The sequence below is a fragment of the Embiotoca jacksoni genome, unplaced genomic scaffold (assembly GCF_022577435.1).
Source record: "Embiotoca jacksoni isolate LCO1_2020_lvr unplaced genomic scaffold, fEmbJac1.0.p SCAF_4, whole genome shotgun sequence".
In the NCBI taxonomy this organism is placed as follows: Eukaryota; Metazoa; Chordata; class Actinopteri; family Embiotocidae; genus Embiotoca; species Embiotoca jacksoni.
The window spans coordinates 10,128,222-10,146,972 of NW_027185392.1; the positions used below are offsets into that span (position 1 = coordinate 10,128,222).

At 37.0% G+C, this 18,751-nt stretch overlaps 2 protein-coding genes across 2 annotated transcripts; both read right to left on the reverse strand.

Moving 5' to 3' along the window:
• Window positions 1-535: 535 nt before the first annotated feature.
• On the reverse strand, window positions 536-3,009 carry LOC138208597 (uncharacterized). Its single transcript, XM_069166593.1, has 4 exons — window positions 2,946-3,009; window positions 2,345-2,668; window positions 1,364-1,506; window positions 536-703 (listed from the first exon to the last, which is right to left on the reverse strand). Exons 1-4 carry the CDS (start codon window positions 2,995-2,997, stop codon window positions 584-586), a joined length of 639 nt encoding a protein of 212 aa, XP_069022694.1. The 5' UTR covers window positions 2,998-3,009; the 3' UTR covers window positions 536-583.
• Window positions 3,010-6,857: 3,848 nt separating this feature from the next.
• Window positions 6,858-17,269, reverse strand: LOC138209325 (butyrophilin subfamily 1 member A1). Its single transcript, XM_069167823.1, has 8 exons — window positions 17,125-17,269; window positions 12,731-12,810; window positions 12,308-12,646; window positions 11,519-11,827; window positions 10,158-10,274; window positions 8,795-8,839; window positions 8,627-8,671; window positions 6,858-8,481 (listed from the first exon to the last, which is right to left on the reverse strand). Exons 2-7 carry the CDS (start codon window positions 12,798-12,800, stop codon window positions 8,649-8,651), a joined length of 903 nt encoding a protein of 300 aa, XP_069023924.1. The 5' UTR covers window positions 12,801-12,810; window positions 17,125-17,269; the 3' UTR covers window positions 6,858-8,481; window positions 8,627-8,648.
• Between the last annotated feature and the right edge of the window lie 1,482 nt (window positions 17,270-18,751).

An 18,751-nucleotide genomic window follows, 5' to 3' on the forward strand; every position in this document is an offset into this window, starting at 1 on the left:
ACCTAAATTATGAATACATGAAACATGTAAGATTTATAACAATACATTATGTGAGAAGTCTTTGGGAACACATGCAAACCACACACCCATGTGCCCCTATTTCCCCCCTGTCAGGTGCATGACTTTTGCTCACCACAGAGCCTTCAAAAATATTTTTCTGGTTAAGTACTGAAGCAAAAACACCTGCTGATTGTCTTCCCTGCCACATTTCTGGAAATCAATAATCTGACTGCTCTGTTGGGCCAGTTTCAACCTTTGTGTTCCAGTTAGCTATTATTCCCACTGCCTTTTACATCTCCTGCATGTTTATTACATTGATATCTATTACTTGTGCCTAACCAGTCAAATATAGCCACAACAATACCACACAAATATTAGAGTTGTAATATTGATGAGCAATACAAATAATATTAAGAATCATTTTAACCAGAATTAATAATACAATTATTAAAACTGAGCATTTTGTCTTGTGTATGTTGATTGAAATCACTTGAAAATCTAAATTCAGCTAAAAGTATTTTTACTTTGTAAAGAAGAAGACGTCCAAAAAGTCCATAATATTTGATATCATTGCTAAGCAAAATTATAGTGGCCTGTTGATGACCGCTGTGGAGCTGCCGTTCATGTTCATAACTTCATACACATAATCATTGGACTCTTGCGGGGCACTTCTTCTTCCTCTGCTGCGAATGGATTGTTTCACCTGTTGGCAGTGAAAATATTATTGTAGAGATTTTCTGTATAGCATGAGGGTTTGTGCAGAATTTTTAAAAAAAAACTACATTCAGTAAATGACAGTAAATTCAAAGAAACGGAAGACCTAATTTTTCAACAAATGTTAACTGTAAAATAAACTTTCTTGTTTGAGATGGCAGAGCAGTTGAAGATAATTAAATAGCACTACAAATTTGGTGATTTTTCTGAAGTGGTAGAGCAAGTACAAGGTTTTGTGGAGTTCTTTCAATGAGACGACACGTTAGGGGCATTTGAGGGAGAAAATTGTTGTTAAATCATCATGAATCTTGGTTTATCTAGCACAGGCATTGTGTTTGAGACAGCAATGAAAAAAATGTGAAGGGGGTATTGTCAGTTCGAAGAAGCAACCCACATCTGCACTTAAGACACAGACTGAGCATTCAGTGGTTTTAGATTTAATCAGCATGCGAGCTCGAGGGGTTCATTATGTTTACAGCATTTCTGTGGTTTGGAAGGGATGCTGTGTGATAGACTGGTAAAGCGTGCATATACAATTGATAATGTGTACAGATAAACAAGGCAACCGCTATTGCAATCCAAAACTTACAGAACTGGACTATAGAGCTTGATAAGGCACAAAGCAATGATTAATGAGAACTGAACTCACCCTCAGGATGATCAGTAGGATGAAGATGATGCCAACTAGCAAGCTGATGGCACAGGCAGCAGTGACAATTAACACCAGAGGCGGACCTCTCTCCTCTGCACTGGTCCCGGGCACCTTTTCTGGTTTGGAACATGGTGTTACTCCTGTGTGAAAGAAAGGCAAACATGGGTTACACCAAATCAAATGTAATGTCTTCATGCAAATGCTCTAAAGGTTTCTCATCGTGACAACCTTTGTGGAACAGTTTTGCTTTTTAAATTTGCAATTTGGTTTTGAATTGTTCATAAGCCTCAAAAAATAGGTTATCTAAAACTAAAAAGAAGGTCTTTAAATGTAGCACACAAGCATATTGGAAATAGCTGTTAATGAGTAATGGACATATGTAGTCCATCAGTTGTGGAGTATAATGGAAATAGTAATAACACAATCTACAATTTTTATCTTGCAAGCAAAAGTCCTGCACTTAACAGAGGTAAATTTACAAAAGTGAGCAAAATTTGGTTACTAAGAACTGATAATAATTAGCATTATACTTGCCATTGTTGCCATGAATAAAATAGCTTTTCAAATAGGCCTACATTTTCCCTTTGTTTGCTTTTTGTTCTTCCTCCCCTTCCAAATGCCATAAATAATAAATAATATAAATAATTTATAATAATAAATAATTTTGGAATTTATGTTACTGGAATTCTATATCAATAAGAAGTAGAGTTAGATCTCTTTGGAGACCTTAATCATGTTGCCACTGTACATAGTTTAACATAAGGTAGCCTACATTTCTTTGTCCATGCAATATCTGTATTTAGTCACCTTCATCAACTATGGAAGATGAGTTTGTGGCAGAGTTAAAGGTCACCTTTTAAATGAGTAATTGAGCAAAGGTACCATGTGTATGCCAGACACTGCACCTCTGCACCATTGAGAGTTACTACAACTAAGAGAAAGTTGAGCAGTTTTTGAGGAGAAAAAGGAAAAACAAACCTCTTACAAATACTATGGCAGAATTGCACCTGACTTGATTTATCATTGTGTTTGTGTAGACACAGGTGTAGACACCGGAGTCATCCGCGGTCAGGTTGCTGATGGTGATGGTGATGGTGTGGTTCTGGTATCTGTTTATCTGAATCCTGCTTTTGTACCCCGTTCGCTCCATGAGTTTGTCTTTGTAGAAAATCACCTCTTTCTCTTCAATAAATTCATGAAACAGATACATCCCGACATAATCTATAATCCTCTCGGGACATTCTTCAGAGGAACACCTCAAAGTGATGTTCTTGCCAGACTCCTTGTACATCACAGTGCTCTCTGTCATAAAAGAGACAAAACTGTCTGTGGTTAGAGGGTTTAAAAAAAAACATCAAAAAACAGACATTGCCATTATTCTAACACCAACTAAATAACAGTTTTGATGGAAGCAGCAGGAGTGACATTAATCTCAGATAACTACAGAGATCATGGGATCAAACTGAAAAAGAAGAAAACTTCTTTGATCTAAAATGATCCTTCTCAGCTGGTCTAGTGAACTTTATTATTCAGACTTTAACTACATCAATATCTATTTCAGAAAAGTAGATAGACCTACCTGAATAAGCAGATAGGCAGATCAACATTACGGACCAACAGCATAGCAACATCTTGGCGCGGTGACTGGGGCTCACGGGATTCTTGCTTTGTTTTTTCACACCCTCACACACAGACAGTGCAGCACAACAAGCGTGCTTCCTGTATGGTTTTATGTGGGGTGATGTTGTGCATCCTGTGAGACTAAATCATTTGCATTCAGTCATTTACTTGTGCCAGTGACATGATGTTTAGCTTGTAAAGGTGTCACAATTTCATGATGCTGAAAACCAGACCATGAAAACATGTAAGAAAAGGTAAAAGTTTAAAGAACCTTTTTTAAACTGAAAAAAAAGGAGAAACAAATGCATTTGAATTAGATCAACATAGATAATCACATTGTTGTAATATACTATGCATTTTTAAAGATGTGTATCTATAAATAGCAAGAAATTAGAATTTCAGTTTAGTTAGCTATAAATGATCATATTCAGCGAAACATGACTGCAGCCGAAATCTTTCATTTAAGCTCATAAACTGTGCCATATTAACCCGATCTAACAGCTGCAGTATTATTATCACCTGTACATATTACACAAAGCTTCTTCTCATACAAATATTGAGTTGAATTAGATGATGATCAGATGTAATTTCAGAGCAACTTTTACTTCCAAAACTATAAAGTCAATCATACTAATCAGATTCAGTGTTTCAGTGTAATTATTCAAGATAAACGATACAAATTCAAATTATGTGATTCAAGTTCTGTTTTTTGATGCAATTATTTAAGTTTAGCAATTCAAATTCAAGTATAAATGATTAAAATTCTCTCTGTAGTGACACATATTTCCACCCATAGTTAGACCACCTGCTGTTGTGGAGATTCTCTGACTGTTCAGACCTCGTCGCAGTCACTTAGATCTTTACACTTACCCAATTTTTCTTGCCTGCAACACATCAACTTCAAGAACTACTTCCCACTGATTGACAGGTGCCTTTGTAACAAGATAATCATTGTCATTGACTTTACCTGTCGTTGGTTTTTAAAGGGAAATGTTCTACTTTTTATGCGGGTGTGCAATCAAAACTTATGGTAAACGTAATCAATTGAAGCAACAAATTATCTGTGCCTCTGTGAAACAGCTGCAAAGCCAGTTGACTGAATCAGCTCTGTCTTCCGTGATCAGCTAGTGTTTAGAGGAACTTCAGGCTAATTGAACTGTTATAGCTAAGGAGTTACTTTTATGTTAAAAACACTATCTGACAAAGGTCTGCTTGACTCCATGGGCAAAGAATAAAATCTTTTACATGAATTTGTTCATAATGTCTTTCAAAACACAAGAGAGCTAGTCTGGCTTTTGTTTACTTTTAAAAGCAGACTTCAAAGCCTTTCTTTTCAACTAACTAAAAAACAATTAGGGCTCGTCAAACTTGTTCTGCAGATTGGCATCAGATGCAGGTTTCAACAAGTGCTGAAGCTGGAATGTGTTCCTTCCAGGTTCATCACATTGACCCAAAGAACTATTTTCTACAGTTTTGTTTTTTTTAAAACAACAGGAATGATTAATCTTGACTGCAAATGTTTTAACTGCAGTACTTCATTTGCTGGTGGTGTTTTTTTTTGAAACTGTTAATTCTGCACACTGAAACTACACTTTCTCATGGTTTCACTGGTAGTTCAATTGCTGAATCAGGGCCATTTCAGATCAGAGAGCGAGAGAGGAATCTATTTGCACTATTAAAGGCTGCAAAAATATCAGTTGTCTCCAATCTTCGTCTATCAGTACCGTTGTGGTGGTGCTATTTGTCCACCAGATGGCAGGAATGGGAAATATTTAAGCTTTACAAAATCGTTAAACAGTATCAGTCTTCTATACCTTTTGTTATTCATTAATTTACTATTATGTTTGAACAGCAGAAAAAGTAATTTAATCCAGATTTAAGCTTTTTTTTTTTTTAAGTCAAAGTGTAGATTTGTATGGATCAGTTATGCAGTACATCAATGATCCGCTACATAGCATCTGTTACAACTTTACACAACTTCCATCAGCTGAAGGAGCAGGAAGTGTTGAAGTGTGTAGGTGTTCCATGGTTTTATGCACAAATTAGGGAAATTTCAACAAAGTTTTCAAAGAATTATTATTACTAATTGATATCATCAGGAGTAAGAAAATAAAGGAAAACAGTCAATATGTCCCATCATCTTAAAAACAGCCACCAACTGAAGCAGTCTACTGCAAAACTTCTAAATAAAGAATCTGTAAATGTTTGTGCTGCAAGTGGGACTTACTTATGTACAGTGCCTTGCAAAAGTATTGACCCCCTTGGCGTATTTCTTTTTTTGTTGCCTTACAACCTAGAATTAAAATTGATTTTTTTTTTGAGGGGGTTTGTATTATTTGATTTACACAACATGCCTACCACTTTGAAGATGCAAAATATGTTTTATTGTGAAACAAACAAGAAATAAGACAAAAAAACAGAAAACTTGAGCGTGCATAACTATTCACCCCCCCAAAGTCAATACTTTGTAGAGCCCCCTTTTGCAGCAATTACAGCTGCAAGTCTCTTGGGGTATGTATCTATAAGCTTGGCACATCTAGCCACTGGGATTTTTGCCCATTCTTCAAGGCAAAACTGCTCCAGCTCCTTCAAGTTGGATGGGTTCCGCTGGTGTACAGCAATCTTTAAGTCATACCACAGATTCTCAATTGGATTGAGGTCTTTGCTTTGACTAGGCCATTCCAAGACATTTAAATGTTTCCCCTTAAACCACTCGAGTGTTGCTTTAGCAGTATGCTTAGGGTCATTATCCTGCTGGAAGGTGAACCTCCGTCCCAGTCTCAAATCTCTGGAAGACTGAAACAGGTTTCCCTCAAGAATTTCCCTGTATTTAGTGCCATCCATCATTCCTTCAATTCTGACCAGTTTCCCAGTCCCTGCCGATGAAAAACATCCCTACAGCACGATGCTGCCACCACCATGCTTCACTGTGGGGATGGTGTTCTCGGGGTGATGAGAGGTGTTGGGTTTGCGCCAGACATAGCGTTTTCCTTGATGGCCAAAAAGCTCAATTTTAGTCTCATCTGACCAGAGTACCTTCTTCCATATGTTTGGGGAGTCTCCCACATGCCTTTTGGCGAACACCAAACGTGTTTGCTTATTTTTTTCTTTAGCAATGGCTTTTTTCTGGCCACTCTTCCGTAAAGCCCAGTTCTGTGGAGTGTACGGCTTAAAGTGGTCCTATGGACAGAAACTCCAATCTCTGCTGTGATTGCTCCTTCAGGGTTATCTTTGGTCTCTTTGTTGCCTCTGATTAATGCCCTCCTTGCCTGGTCCGTGAGTTTTGGTGGGCGGCCCTCTCTTGCCAGGTTTGTTGTGGTGCCATATTCTTTCCATTTTTTTAATAATGGTTTTAATGGTGCTCTGTGGGATGTTCAAAGTAGATTGCACACAGGTGGACTTTATTTAACTAATTACGTGACTTCTGAAGGTAATTGGTTGCACCAGATCTTATTTAGAGGCTTAATAGCAAAGGGGGTGAATACATATGCACGCACCACTTTTCCGTTATTTATTTTTTAGAATTTTTTGAAACAAGTTATTTTTTTCATTTCACTTCACCAATTTGGACTATTTTGTGTATGTCCATTAGATGAAATCCAAATAAAGATAAATTTTAATTCCAAGTTGTAAGGCAACAAAATAGGAAAATCGCCAAGGGGGGGTCAATACTTTTGCAAGGCACTGTAAGTGCAGCATGACTCACACAAAATGTTCCTTGGGAATTGTGCATCTGTGCCTGTGTTGTAATAGGTGATGATGCAATGTTGGATGTGTTTTAAAATAAGCCTACAGATGAACAAAAACTGCTAGTACTGAAATACAATCTATGTGTACAGACAATAATTTAAAACATTTACACAATTCTCCCTTTCAATTCAGAAAAAAATGTTTTAATTACATCATAACACCACAGATCACAGCTTTCTCATTAAGTGCTCATTAATCATACAAAACAACACAAACAGCCCTATTATTGTCAATATTACTGTGTCAGGTTATATCTGGAAATGACATTTAAATTGGGACATAAATTCATAGATTAAAAAAAAAAAAAACAACGATGTACCTTTATTACTTTTAAGGATGTTGATGTCTTTTTTACTTAGTAGTGTACAAAAAAACTTTTAAAACTTTTGCTAAAATTCACAGTTTTGTTTTTCTTTATGAAGTCAATAATGAATTCAAAGACCTATCTTGGAACTATGTGAAATTATTTTATTGTCCATACTTTGCCTTGTTATTGTCACAAGTGACAGACAAGGAGTAGAAAATTTTGTTTTGTTGCGACCCTGTTCATTACCAAACAGGTCTCACATTTAAAATCTCTATTTTTATGAGAGTTGGTTAATATGAAAAGAGTGAGACACAATACCCGAAGTGGTGAAGATAAGTGTTGATTTTGGGAATAGCGTACTGCTGCCAAAAGTTACATAAGCACAGTCTCACTGATCACACGGAAGTAGGAAAAACAAAAGAGCTTTTGGATATATTTTTGCATTAGCTAATAAGTAACCACTGGTGATCATGTGACATGAATCCTTTAAGAAACAGTAAATGAATACAGTGCATCACTGTAACCCAAACTGTGTGTTTTATTCTGAGCAAATCCCACTTGATGCCAAATAATTCACAGTTGGAAACATTCCTGTATGTACTGGGAGTTACTGCAGCTTTTTCAAATCTGATACGATACCCTTATTTTAACAATGTAAATCTTCATTAGGAACACATGTACGTGCATCTGAGTGCTGCAGACAAGTTACAAAAAGTGTGAACATGTACTGGCACTGTGATGGGATTGGTTGACAGTAAGAAAAGTCCTTATCTTTGAGCCCTTTCACAAAACTTGAGCACATTTTTAGGTCACACGCAAAGAGTAAAAAAAATAAAAATCTGTAAAATTAGGGCAATAAGCCAAATCAATTACATTTCATTGCAAAAAACATACAAACAAAAATATACACAATGACATGTCCCCATCTTAAAATCATTTTTCAGTGTTTTCCTCGTAATATGGGCAGAACACGAGAAAAGGAAGTGAAAAGTGCTACAATAGCTGCATGAGTTGAACAAAGATAATTATCTCTACAAACATTTCCTCAAATGACAAACACACATCATACTCACTGCCATCTCTAAAAGAAAAATAGTGATGTTCCTGTTTGCACTTGATGCGTGTGTTTTAAGGTCACTGGTCCTGAAGATTAACCCCCTCCCCACGCCCCCAGCTTCTAGTTAATTTTGGCTGGATTCAAAATCAGCATAATTTTTTGTTTCGATTTATACATGATATAAGAGTGTTAACTTAGCAAGCTTGGGTGAATGGAGAGCTGATACAGTTACTTTGAAAAATCAAACTGATACAACTTATTCCTGGTTATACATGGTTGTTTTCAATGGAAAAGGTATAATGACAGAGTTTAGCAAACAAGAGAGTGTTGATTTCAGAGGTTGTCTGTTAAGTAATATCATTATGTGACATGCGGTGTCTCCTGCAGAGAGAGAGAGAGCGTTAGAAACAGAATATTCTTACTCCAATCTATCGATTGTTATCTGACTTCCAGTAAAGACAGTAGACAGTACACAGTGGAGGTAAAATGAGTCTTTTCAATTGCTTGCTTGGAGCATTGTAATTACCTCAGTGTAGGATGTCCTGGAATTAAACCACTTCCTGATGATCACCTGGAGAAATATAAACAACATCAAAGCTTGAATAAAATCTCAGCGCACATGAAAACAGTAACAATGCAAAGACGTATTAGTTAAACACAGTCAGTCAAATCACTGTAATTTAGACATACGTACCTTCCTTGTCGCTTTCATCATGTGTAGGAACCTCTTGATGGCCACCTGCAACAAATTATTACATTATAAAAGATTTGACTGTGTTTTACAATAGGTGGGTGTGAAGGCATCAGCATATGAAGTGAGTTAAGGACGTGCAAGCATAGACAGATCCCCGGTGGTAAGTGTCTGAAACATAAACCAGGTTAAGTTATGTTTCAAATACGAGCTATTAATAACTAAACCCAAATTTTCCAAAGTGATGGAAATATACAAAATGAATGTCCTGAGTAGTACTGTGGTTAGGGATGAATATGTGATTCAACTAAATGTATGAGTAAACATTGACGTTCAAAACTTGCTCAACCAGATTTGGGATGAGATCAGTGGACGCACTCACTGTAGATACAGTATATACTCGTGCTTACGTCACCAATTTTCGTGAGACACTTTGTAGTACACAACTGTTTAGCTGGATAATGTAACAATAAAGGGAAATGTGCTTTCCCATCACAAATCAAAGGGCCACTAAGCAGATGTTCTGCAGGATATTCCAGTTTCAACTTTCTGTGTCAACCTTCACCTATTGTGTGTTTCTTCCTGTTAGGTCTTCATTGTTTACAGAGAGCACGTGATAAAATCTCACTCCACATTTGTGAGCGTTAGTATTCAAGTATCACATCAGAAATTGTAGTCGAGGTTATGATCCAATAACAGCAATGGTATTACTTCTGTAATTGTATACTATATCAGTAGTACTGTCACTGCTCATTTTTAGGAATAGGTTGAAATTTTTAGAATCTGTTTTAAATCATACTTGGGTATCCATGTGAACACTGAAACAGCAGTATGAACAAATCTTTTAAGGGCCGGAACAAACAGGAGGAACGATTACCTACAGGCACCTGACAATCGTTTTACAACAGACATTAAAAAAATGAATTGTAATATTTCAATGATATTTTTAATACAATTATATTTTGAAGATAATTTGCAGATAAATAATGTGTGCATTAATAACAAATTCTCCATGTTTCACTACATTTTATAGATTTGGCAAAAACTTCTGTCAAAAGAAACTTACAGTAAGTCCATAGGAACAAGAATTAAAGCTGTGAGTACATTTCTTGCTGTATTTCTCTTGTAGGAAATTAGATGTTAGTACAAAAGTCCTTCAAGCAGTGTCTGGGAGTTGTCTAAAAAAAAGTGTGTTTTAAACCCACTGCGTTGTGACCTTGTTCTTTTCTTAGAATAAGTAGAAACTTTGTTAAACAGACAACTGTAATTTTGCATTGTATTTCTTCATGTGATATATCGTTACTGAAAAAGATTCATATTGGTTAATTTTGACCAAAAACAAAGGAGGACAGGAGTGTGTACTCACATGGAGATCGTTTTTTATAAATCAGCAGTACCAACAGCAGTCCTACGAGCAGTGACCCGATGACCACCACAGGAGCAACTATTTTGGAGGCTGAAATCTCTGCTCCCTTTTCATGCCCTGAAATAAATCAAACAAACAAAAAATGAGGTATGCATGCACTGGTGGGAAATTCCGCCTGTAATACTTAAGATGTCTACATTTACTTTCTCTTTTACTACCAGAGGGATGTGTACAGTTTGGACATTTGCTCTTGCTTAAATCACTATCCTTGTACACAAAGTAGAAAGTAAATATGAAACTAGATAGCTTGCAAGCAACCTTTGCACTATGTTGCAAAAATGTGACCCAATTAAACCACTGACACTGAGCTGTTATTGCTGTTCTCACTGCACAGATTAATGATTTGTAAAGGGAAGCTGTTGGGGAGTTTTTCCATTACAGTGCAGTTCAGTTCCATTACATGAAAAACACTACCCAGTCTTTACCATCATGCATAGTATTCTTTCTTTATGAGCGGTCTTGTTTTGAAAATGTTAGGTGAGAGACATGTTTCAGCCTGTCTACAAACAAAAGCTTGTGTCAAAACACCTTCAGCAAGGACAACAGTCTTCTTTCGTTATGGATAAAACAAACAGATGCTGTAGCATTGTAGAGGAACAAAATTGTATCCAAAGTGACTTACAATAAGTGCATTTCAACCATGAGGGTACACAACCCAGAACAACAAGAATCAAGAAAATACAATTTCTTCAAGAAAGCCAAACTACAAAATGTTATCAGTAAGTGTCATTTTAAGTGCTACTAAAGTTCTACTGTTCAAGGTAAAGTTGGAAGAGGTGTGTTTTTAGTTTGCGGCGGAAGATGTATAGACTTTCTGCTGTCCTGATGTTGGTGGGGAGCTCATTCCACCATTTAGGAGCCAGGACAGCAAACAGTCGTGATTTTGTAGAGTGTTTAGCTCGCAGCGAGGGAGCAACAAGCCGATTGGTAGAAGCAGAGTGGAGGGAGCGGGCTGGGATGTAAGATTTGACCATGTCCTGGATGTAGACTGGACCCGATCTGTTCGCAGCACGGTACGCAAGTACCAATGTTTTGAAACGGATGCAGGCACATATTGGCAAGATATTATTTACTCATGACCTAAACCTCAAATACTTTTAATTTTGGGGTTTCTGTTGGGAAATTCAGCCCCCCATCAACCTCCCACCATGCAAACAAAATTGTGGTGACATCTGGGTGGCTTCAAAGTTCAGGGGCTGTTAGATTTAACTTTGGCTGAAATTACAGCACAGCATTTCATTGTGTGCAGCAGGATATAGCCAGCGGACCTAGAAAGTACTGAGTGGTGCTCCATAACATACCTAAAGGTGATGGTTGCAGTTCGAATGTGGTCTCGTCTTCTTTGCCTCCGCTGGCGTTGAACACGACACAGGTATACTTGGAGAAAGTGGATCCTGGCAGCAATTCCAGCTTGCTAGAGAGCTGAAACAGTCCCTCGTCCGTCTGTTTTGCCTCCATTTCAGAGCTTTTGGTCCACTCTTCATTGTCCATGTCAAACCAGCGAAGTTTACCTTTTGGGTAGCCACCACCAGAGGTACAAATCAGGGTACTGTGTTCATTTGGAGTCATTCTCTCAGGGATGGAGCGCATGATTGGTGCCCTGTATTTGGCTGCAAAGACAAAACAGAACGCAAACATAATAACTGAGTTGAATATTGCACCATGACGTCAATAAAACAACACCAATAAAATATCTCAATTAATTCTAATTTTCTTGATGACCATTATATTTGACATAATACATTTTACAATATATACTCATAATGTGTACTCAGCAAAACAAATGTTTAAATAATATAAGTGGCTCTTCCAAATGGAATTTCTGGATGTGATTGGTTGTCACAGTGGAACTGAAAGTAAAAGACACAAGTGAAACAATGTAAGGGGAATACCAATCTCCTTGGTCAGGAAAGTCCCTTAATCTCTAAACTACCGGTTTCCTTTGTGCATTTAGAATAAAGAAATGTTTATAAAAACATATTTAACCATTCCTACGTTTCAAAGTGAGTTGGTAACAATAGTTCTGTCAACAAATCCTACTGAAAATAGGCATCTGTACCAAATGGATTGAAATTTTGTTTTAGCTTCACCTTGAACTTTGAGGGAACAGGTTTTTTCCGCAAAACCGCTGTCCGTTGACACTGAGCACGTATAATCTCCAGCGTCCGCAACCACAGTGTTGGATATGAGCAGGGATACGTTCATGTTCTTCTCATTCCAGGATGGCTCAGCAAAACTATAGCCTCGCACCATTTGGGCCCTGCTTTCTGTAAAAAACAGTAAGGGATCATCACGTCCCTTCTTCTTCCAAGTGACCCTGTGGATAGTTGCATCCACTACCTCTTGTGAGGTCTGGACCACACACTCCAGCATTGACTGATGGCCATGCTGCCCCACGTTTTGAACGTTGCATTCAACTTTGACAAATTCTGTAGAGAGAAAAAAATTGATGGGTTGTATAAGTAGCAAGCAATATTTCCCACATGAAATTCTCAGATCGTGAAAGAACTTACCGCTCAGAGTATTTTCTGCATTGATAGTAATGGCACTGAAAACAGCGATGACTGCAACAATGGAGGCCATGTTTCTTCACCTATAGTGACAGTTGAAATGAAAACAGATGTTATATGGGGATCAGCTGATATATAGAAAAAACACATACATCTGTGTTAACTCACAGGTCAACAGCACTTCTGTGAATCAAAGTGCAGGGTGCAAAGGGCAGTCAGTTGGTGTTTTCGTGACCACGAAGGCACCATACCAAATGCAGCACAGGTGGATACGTGGTGGAGATAAATCTATTAACATGCATTAGTGGTCAGTGTGTGAGGGGTTGGTGGAAGTCTACTAATTAAAAATGTCTACTTGTTGGAGAGAGCATGATAAAAGTAAAACAAACCACCTCACCCAAAACCAACACCACCTCCACTAACATCATGATAAAACATTAACATTCAGGGAATGGAGCACAGAGGCTACTTCACAAAGCATTATTATTTATGACAATTAACCATATTAATCTTTAATTACCAGTCCACCTCCAATAGAACGTTTCCAGAACTCTAATCCAGTACAAAAATATATATAGCCGTAACCTTTACAAGAATAGTCTTAACGTTTCCCAAACATTTTGACGGTGTGGTGAGCTGTCCATAACTTCATTAGGATTGAGAAGAAATGCCTGGCTTAGTACTTACATTTGCAAAAACTCAAAACTCAACTGTCCAGACACTGCTCACAGCTGTTACTAAATGTTCATGACAAACTGTGATTCTGCTTAAATGGAAATTCCTCTTTGAAAGCAGTTGACAAAACTTCTTACTTGGGAAAATGTGTTTTATTTTTTCTTAAATGACTCCCACACTATGCTTTTTATGACATTGTGAAGGCTGAATCAAGTCAAACAAGTATTTGAAAATGGCCAAAACTGAACAGGCTTGTTTGTCACTTCAATAAAGAAACTAAACATGTCACTGCTGCAGCAAATTTGCAATGCAAATCTTAAACAAAAATCATACAAATGAGTGAATGAGATTCTTAAATGACCTATGATCTCATCACTGTATTATTGGTCAAGTTTGTAAATAAGTTTGCTTCTGTGATTTTTCTCACTGTTTCACATTCTGTAAATGGCAGTGAAACAGATATCCAGGAGTACTTCAGAAACACGTCTGACCAGCAACAGACTTTCGAGTCTTTTTATTTACTCAGGGCAGACATTCTCTCAACAAATATTCATACTGAAACAGAAAGTCCAGTCAAGACTTTCCTTTTTAAATACTGCTTGAAGACTTACATAAATTGCCAAATCCATACGCTGCATAGACCTGAGGATAAAAGATCTGTGATGACCTCTTTGTTTTGTCAACTACTTGGCTGTAGTTTTATCTGTCAGACAATAAAGTGTGATTGCTGTGGACTGTGAGTCAGTTAAGGTTTATCTGGTCTTGATGTGCTTGATTTGTTTGTTTGCCCCTCTGCACCAGCTTGATTTGTCTGTTTTTTGTATTTTTGTCTAAATGCATGCTCGATAATCCATGTGACTTTTAAACCACTGGTATTCCTGTGACACTATATGGGCTTGCTCTTTGTAAGCTTTTGTATTGTGTACATGTTTAAGCCCTCCCTGAAACAACAACAACCAACACACAAAGCCCAGAACAGACTCCTTTCCATAAGTTACTCATATTTGTGGGCACAACTAGAAATTCTTCAGTTACTTTACTGGACAAGTATGATGCTCGAATTCAAGCTGCAGTCTGGACAACTACATGAAACGAGTCCAGCAAAATACAAGTATCTTTTGTACGCCAATGTTTTTCCCCATACAATCATCAAGCCACTACAGCTGTGTGTGGTGGGTGGATACCAGAATCAGAATTTTTTTAACATAGTGGCAGAGCATCAGTGTATTTTTTGCCTTTACGAATATGGTTATTGAGTCCCTGGTGACTACACTTCCTGTGTGGATACCACTGAGTGCAATATCCTGATGGCCCCTGGTATGAATCCAAGGACATTGAAGTTAAAAGATGTGTCCTAAGCATGTAATATTATATAAATGTATTTGTTATGAATTAATTAGATAGACACATTGGACCTGTGATATTTGGACAATTTGATGGAACACAAGAACAACAAATGACAAAAAAAAAGTTGTGTGTGAACACAGTTCATTGCTGCATCCAAAAATGGTGGTTAAAACTTGACCATGCTAAGAAGAAACCATACATAAACATTATGCAGAAACACCACCACCTTCTCTGGGCCCAAGCTCATTTAAGATGTACTGAGGAAAAGTGGAAAGCTCTCCTGTTGTCTGAATAATCTAAATTTTGGAAATCATGAATGCCGTGTCCTCCAGGCTAAAGCGGAGAAGGACCACCCAGCTTGCTAACAGCGCACAGTTGAAAAGCCAGATTCTGTGATTGTATGATAAAGCATCAATAAACATGACTTGCTTGGTTGTCTGGAGAGGAACAAGATATACAAGTTTTAGATCAACATATGCTGGTACCCAGACAACGTTTGAAATCATAAACCAAGAATGAGACAACTTTTCACTTTCAAAACTCCAGCAAATGGTCTCCTCAGTTGTGGGTTGTAACTGTAAAAAATTATTTTGCAGTGTTAGGTTTGTGTATCATATTTGCTTTTTTTTTTTTATATATACTTTCCAGACTCAGAAATGTTCTAATTACAGTAAGAAGTAAACTGAAAGTAATGATACTGGACCTTTTTATATGGTGCTTAGGGCCCCATAATACATTTTTTTATAACATAAACATTTTGGATTATTATATTGCTGTGTTTACTTCTCTTAGAGGAAAACATCATTGCGCAGTTTCAGGGTGTCCAAAAGGCAGCCACCAGCCACTTTATCTCAAAGACAGGTTTAATAATATCTTTCCTACTTCAACTGCCTTTCACTGGATACCTGTCCATTTTTGGATAGATTTTAAATTTTTACTCTGAATGCCCTGCATTGTATGGAACTGAGCTACCTGTCTGAGCTTCTAAATCTTTACTTACCAGCTCCTAGTTTGAGATCCTCTGATAAAGCCCGATTAGCATTCCCCAATCAAATCTGAAGACCAAAGGTGGGTTTGCTGTTATGACTTCAACCCTGTGTACCTTACCGGAGGAAATTAAACTAGAAAACTTCTCTGCCTTCTTTTAAATCACCTCTCAAGACTTATTTTTACTGTATGACATTTTTCTCATACAATACATTCATTACTTATTTTATTTGTTGTTATCCCTTATTTATCCTTCATTTCAACAGTCATATTTGTAATTTTCCTTGTGGACTTTGTGCTTTTTAAAAAAAAAAAAATTATCAACCTTGTTGAAGAAGCAGTCTCTTCAGAAGTTCTGAAGAGTGCTATAACAAATAAAGTTATTAAATAGAGCTATAATAATTAACATTCCAGAAAGACACTAACATGTCGTATTGATTATTGGGCTGACTATTCCATGAATCTGTGGCTTAAGATATGCTGCATTTGTTGTGATTTTTGTTTTTTCTCTTCAATATATCACCATCAACAGCATGTGATGTAGTTTATTTCATAGACGTATATAATAATTTGAAAAAAAAACAAAAACGTATGTTTAATGAAATGAAGAAAATAGACTGCCAATTGGAAAAAGAAATCTCATTTATGTTGGGTTTTTGAAGAAGAAATTTACAAACAGGTGGTAAATTTGTGTCTCCCCTTTTCAGTTTATTATTTAATTTCATAATCCTTTCAAAGCAACTAAGAATGGAGGAAGAAAACAAAATAATCTTTGGAAAAAAAAAAAATACATCTTCCAATTAGAGATCTTTTGGTTTTTTCTTCAGATGTTTATGTGCTGTGTCTAACCCTATATGTGTTTAAATGTGTATTCCCGTATTATTTTCGTGTATTATTTTTAATAAAAAAATTAAAAAAATAAAAAATAAAAAAAAAAGCAATACTTTCACTTGTCTTTTCGATAAAGACGGTGTAAAATAACATGTTAATCTAGCTTTTCTTATTTCGGCGGTGTCTAAAGGAGGAAGCACTCGTCAAAATGGTTGGCTTGTGTCTATTGACTTTCATACGGAAACGAATTGGACACCACGTTGGACACAAGTGGGTTATATTTAAAGCGAGGTTGAGTTTACAAGGCTACAGTGTTTCCGCCGCCGAGCCTGTATTTCACGCAGAGTCCGGTCATTTCATGTAACATGTGAACACAAGGTAAAACCACAACACCAATGAAAGACAGGCAATTGTGCCAACATATTGCCTAATTGAACTTGAGCATATAGGCTACACGCCGAACAACCTAAACCTCGAACACACACCTTTTATGTCGCAACACAAAGCATACATACGTACAAGAGACATACCACACTGGTGAATTAAGCCAAACTCACCGGACACGCTCCCCTCTCTATGACATCTGCTGGACCGTTGGTGGGAGAATAGCTGAAGTAATGTCTGGACAATACTTTATCCAAAGCGTTTTTACTTCCACTTTCATTTTGAGTCACGAACCAGGACTTGGCTGATTTAAAGACACAGTACGCCCTTGGGAAGGGAGATTAAAAAAAAAAATTTAAAAAAAAATGATTCCATAGATGAGAAACTCTTTTGAAGAACGCTATTCTTCCTGTGTGCGTGGCATTCAATGCTTTAATTAAAACAACACGAGCACCAAGCTGTGAGGAGTTGCAATTACAAATTCTGACATGGACGTGATTTAGATCAGTAATTCACCACCAAGAGTAGCCTACTGCAAGAACCAAGAACCCCAGGGGGGTAGTTCAGCATCCAGAAGGTATGCAGAAAGACCACTTTAACGAGTCTTACCTAAAATTGAGAAAAAAAACAACAAATTAAATAAAAGAGTTGAACAGATCTGAACAGGTATAAGCAGAAATGGTAATCAGTAATCGAAAGTAATGGATGAGCAGTTGAAACAGACAGCCAAAAGGAACGCAGACATTATTAGAACAGATAAATAATGATGAATAAATGGCTTGCTGAAAGTGTGGCTTACACATCAAATGTTTCGCTAATAGTATGGATAAACAAATGGAATTGTTAGCTGAATATAAGGGGGGGAAAAAACCCATTTAAAATATGGAGCTAAAATTATGAGTAAACGGTCAAATAATTATTGGCTAAATAATGGCTAGCAGTTGGAATTGTTTGATTATGGTATGGATTCAGAGTTGAAATAACTAGAAAAAAGTATCAAATTAACAGTTTGAAATCATTAGCGAATGGATAAACAAATAAAACCGTTCAGTTAATATGAGATAAACGGTTGAAATAAATAAAAACGTTAGCTGAATATAATGGATAATCATTTAAAATAGCTAGCTAAAATAATGAATAAACTGCTGGAAATTTGTATCTGAAAGTACGTCCAGTATCAATTCGCAGTTGAAAAGTAAAATAAGTTCAAATGAACACATTTTAACGCGGTGGTTTTCTTGTATTACCAGTCCCAAATTCGCCGAGTAGACTTGAAGCTGTGAGCGATAGGCGTGCGAAGGCAGGCTAGTGTGGATGACGGGGGTCCAAATGACAGGCCTGTGGGGGGTTCGTCAGATGACAAAGGTTGGAGACCACTGCTTTAGATGGCCCATCTCAGCAGGACTAAAATAATGTATTCAAAGATGATCTTACAGTGGGTACGGAAAGTATTCAGACCCCTTTAAATTTTTCACTCTTTGTTTCATTGCAGCCATTTGCTAAAATCAAAAAAGTTCATTTTATTTCTCATTAATGTACACTCAGCACCCCATCTTGACAGAAAAAAACAGAAATGTAGAAATTTGTGCAAATTTATTAAAAAAAGAAAAACTGAAATATCACATGGTCATAAGTATTCAGACCCTTTGCTCAGTCTTGAGTAGAAGCACCCTTTTGAGCTAGTACAGCCATGAGTCTTCTTGGGAATGATGCAACAAGCTTTTCACACCTGGATTTGGGGATCCTCTGCCATTCTTCCTTGCAGATCCTCTCCAGCTCCGTCAGGTTGGATGGTGAACG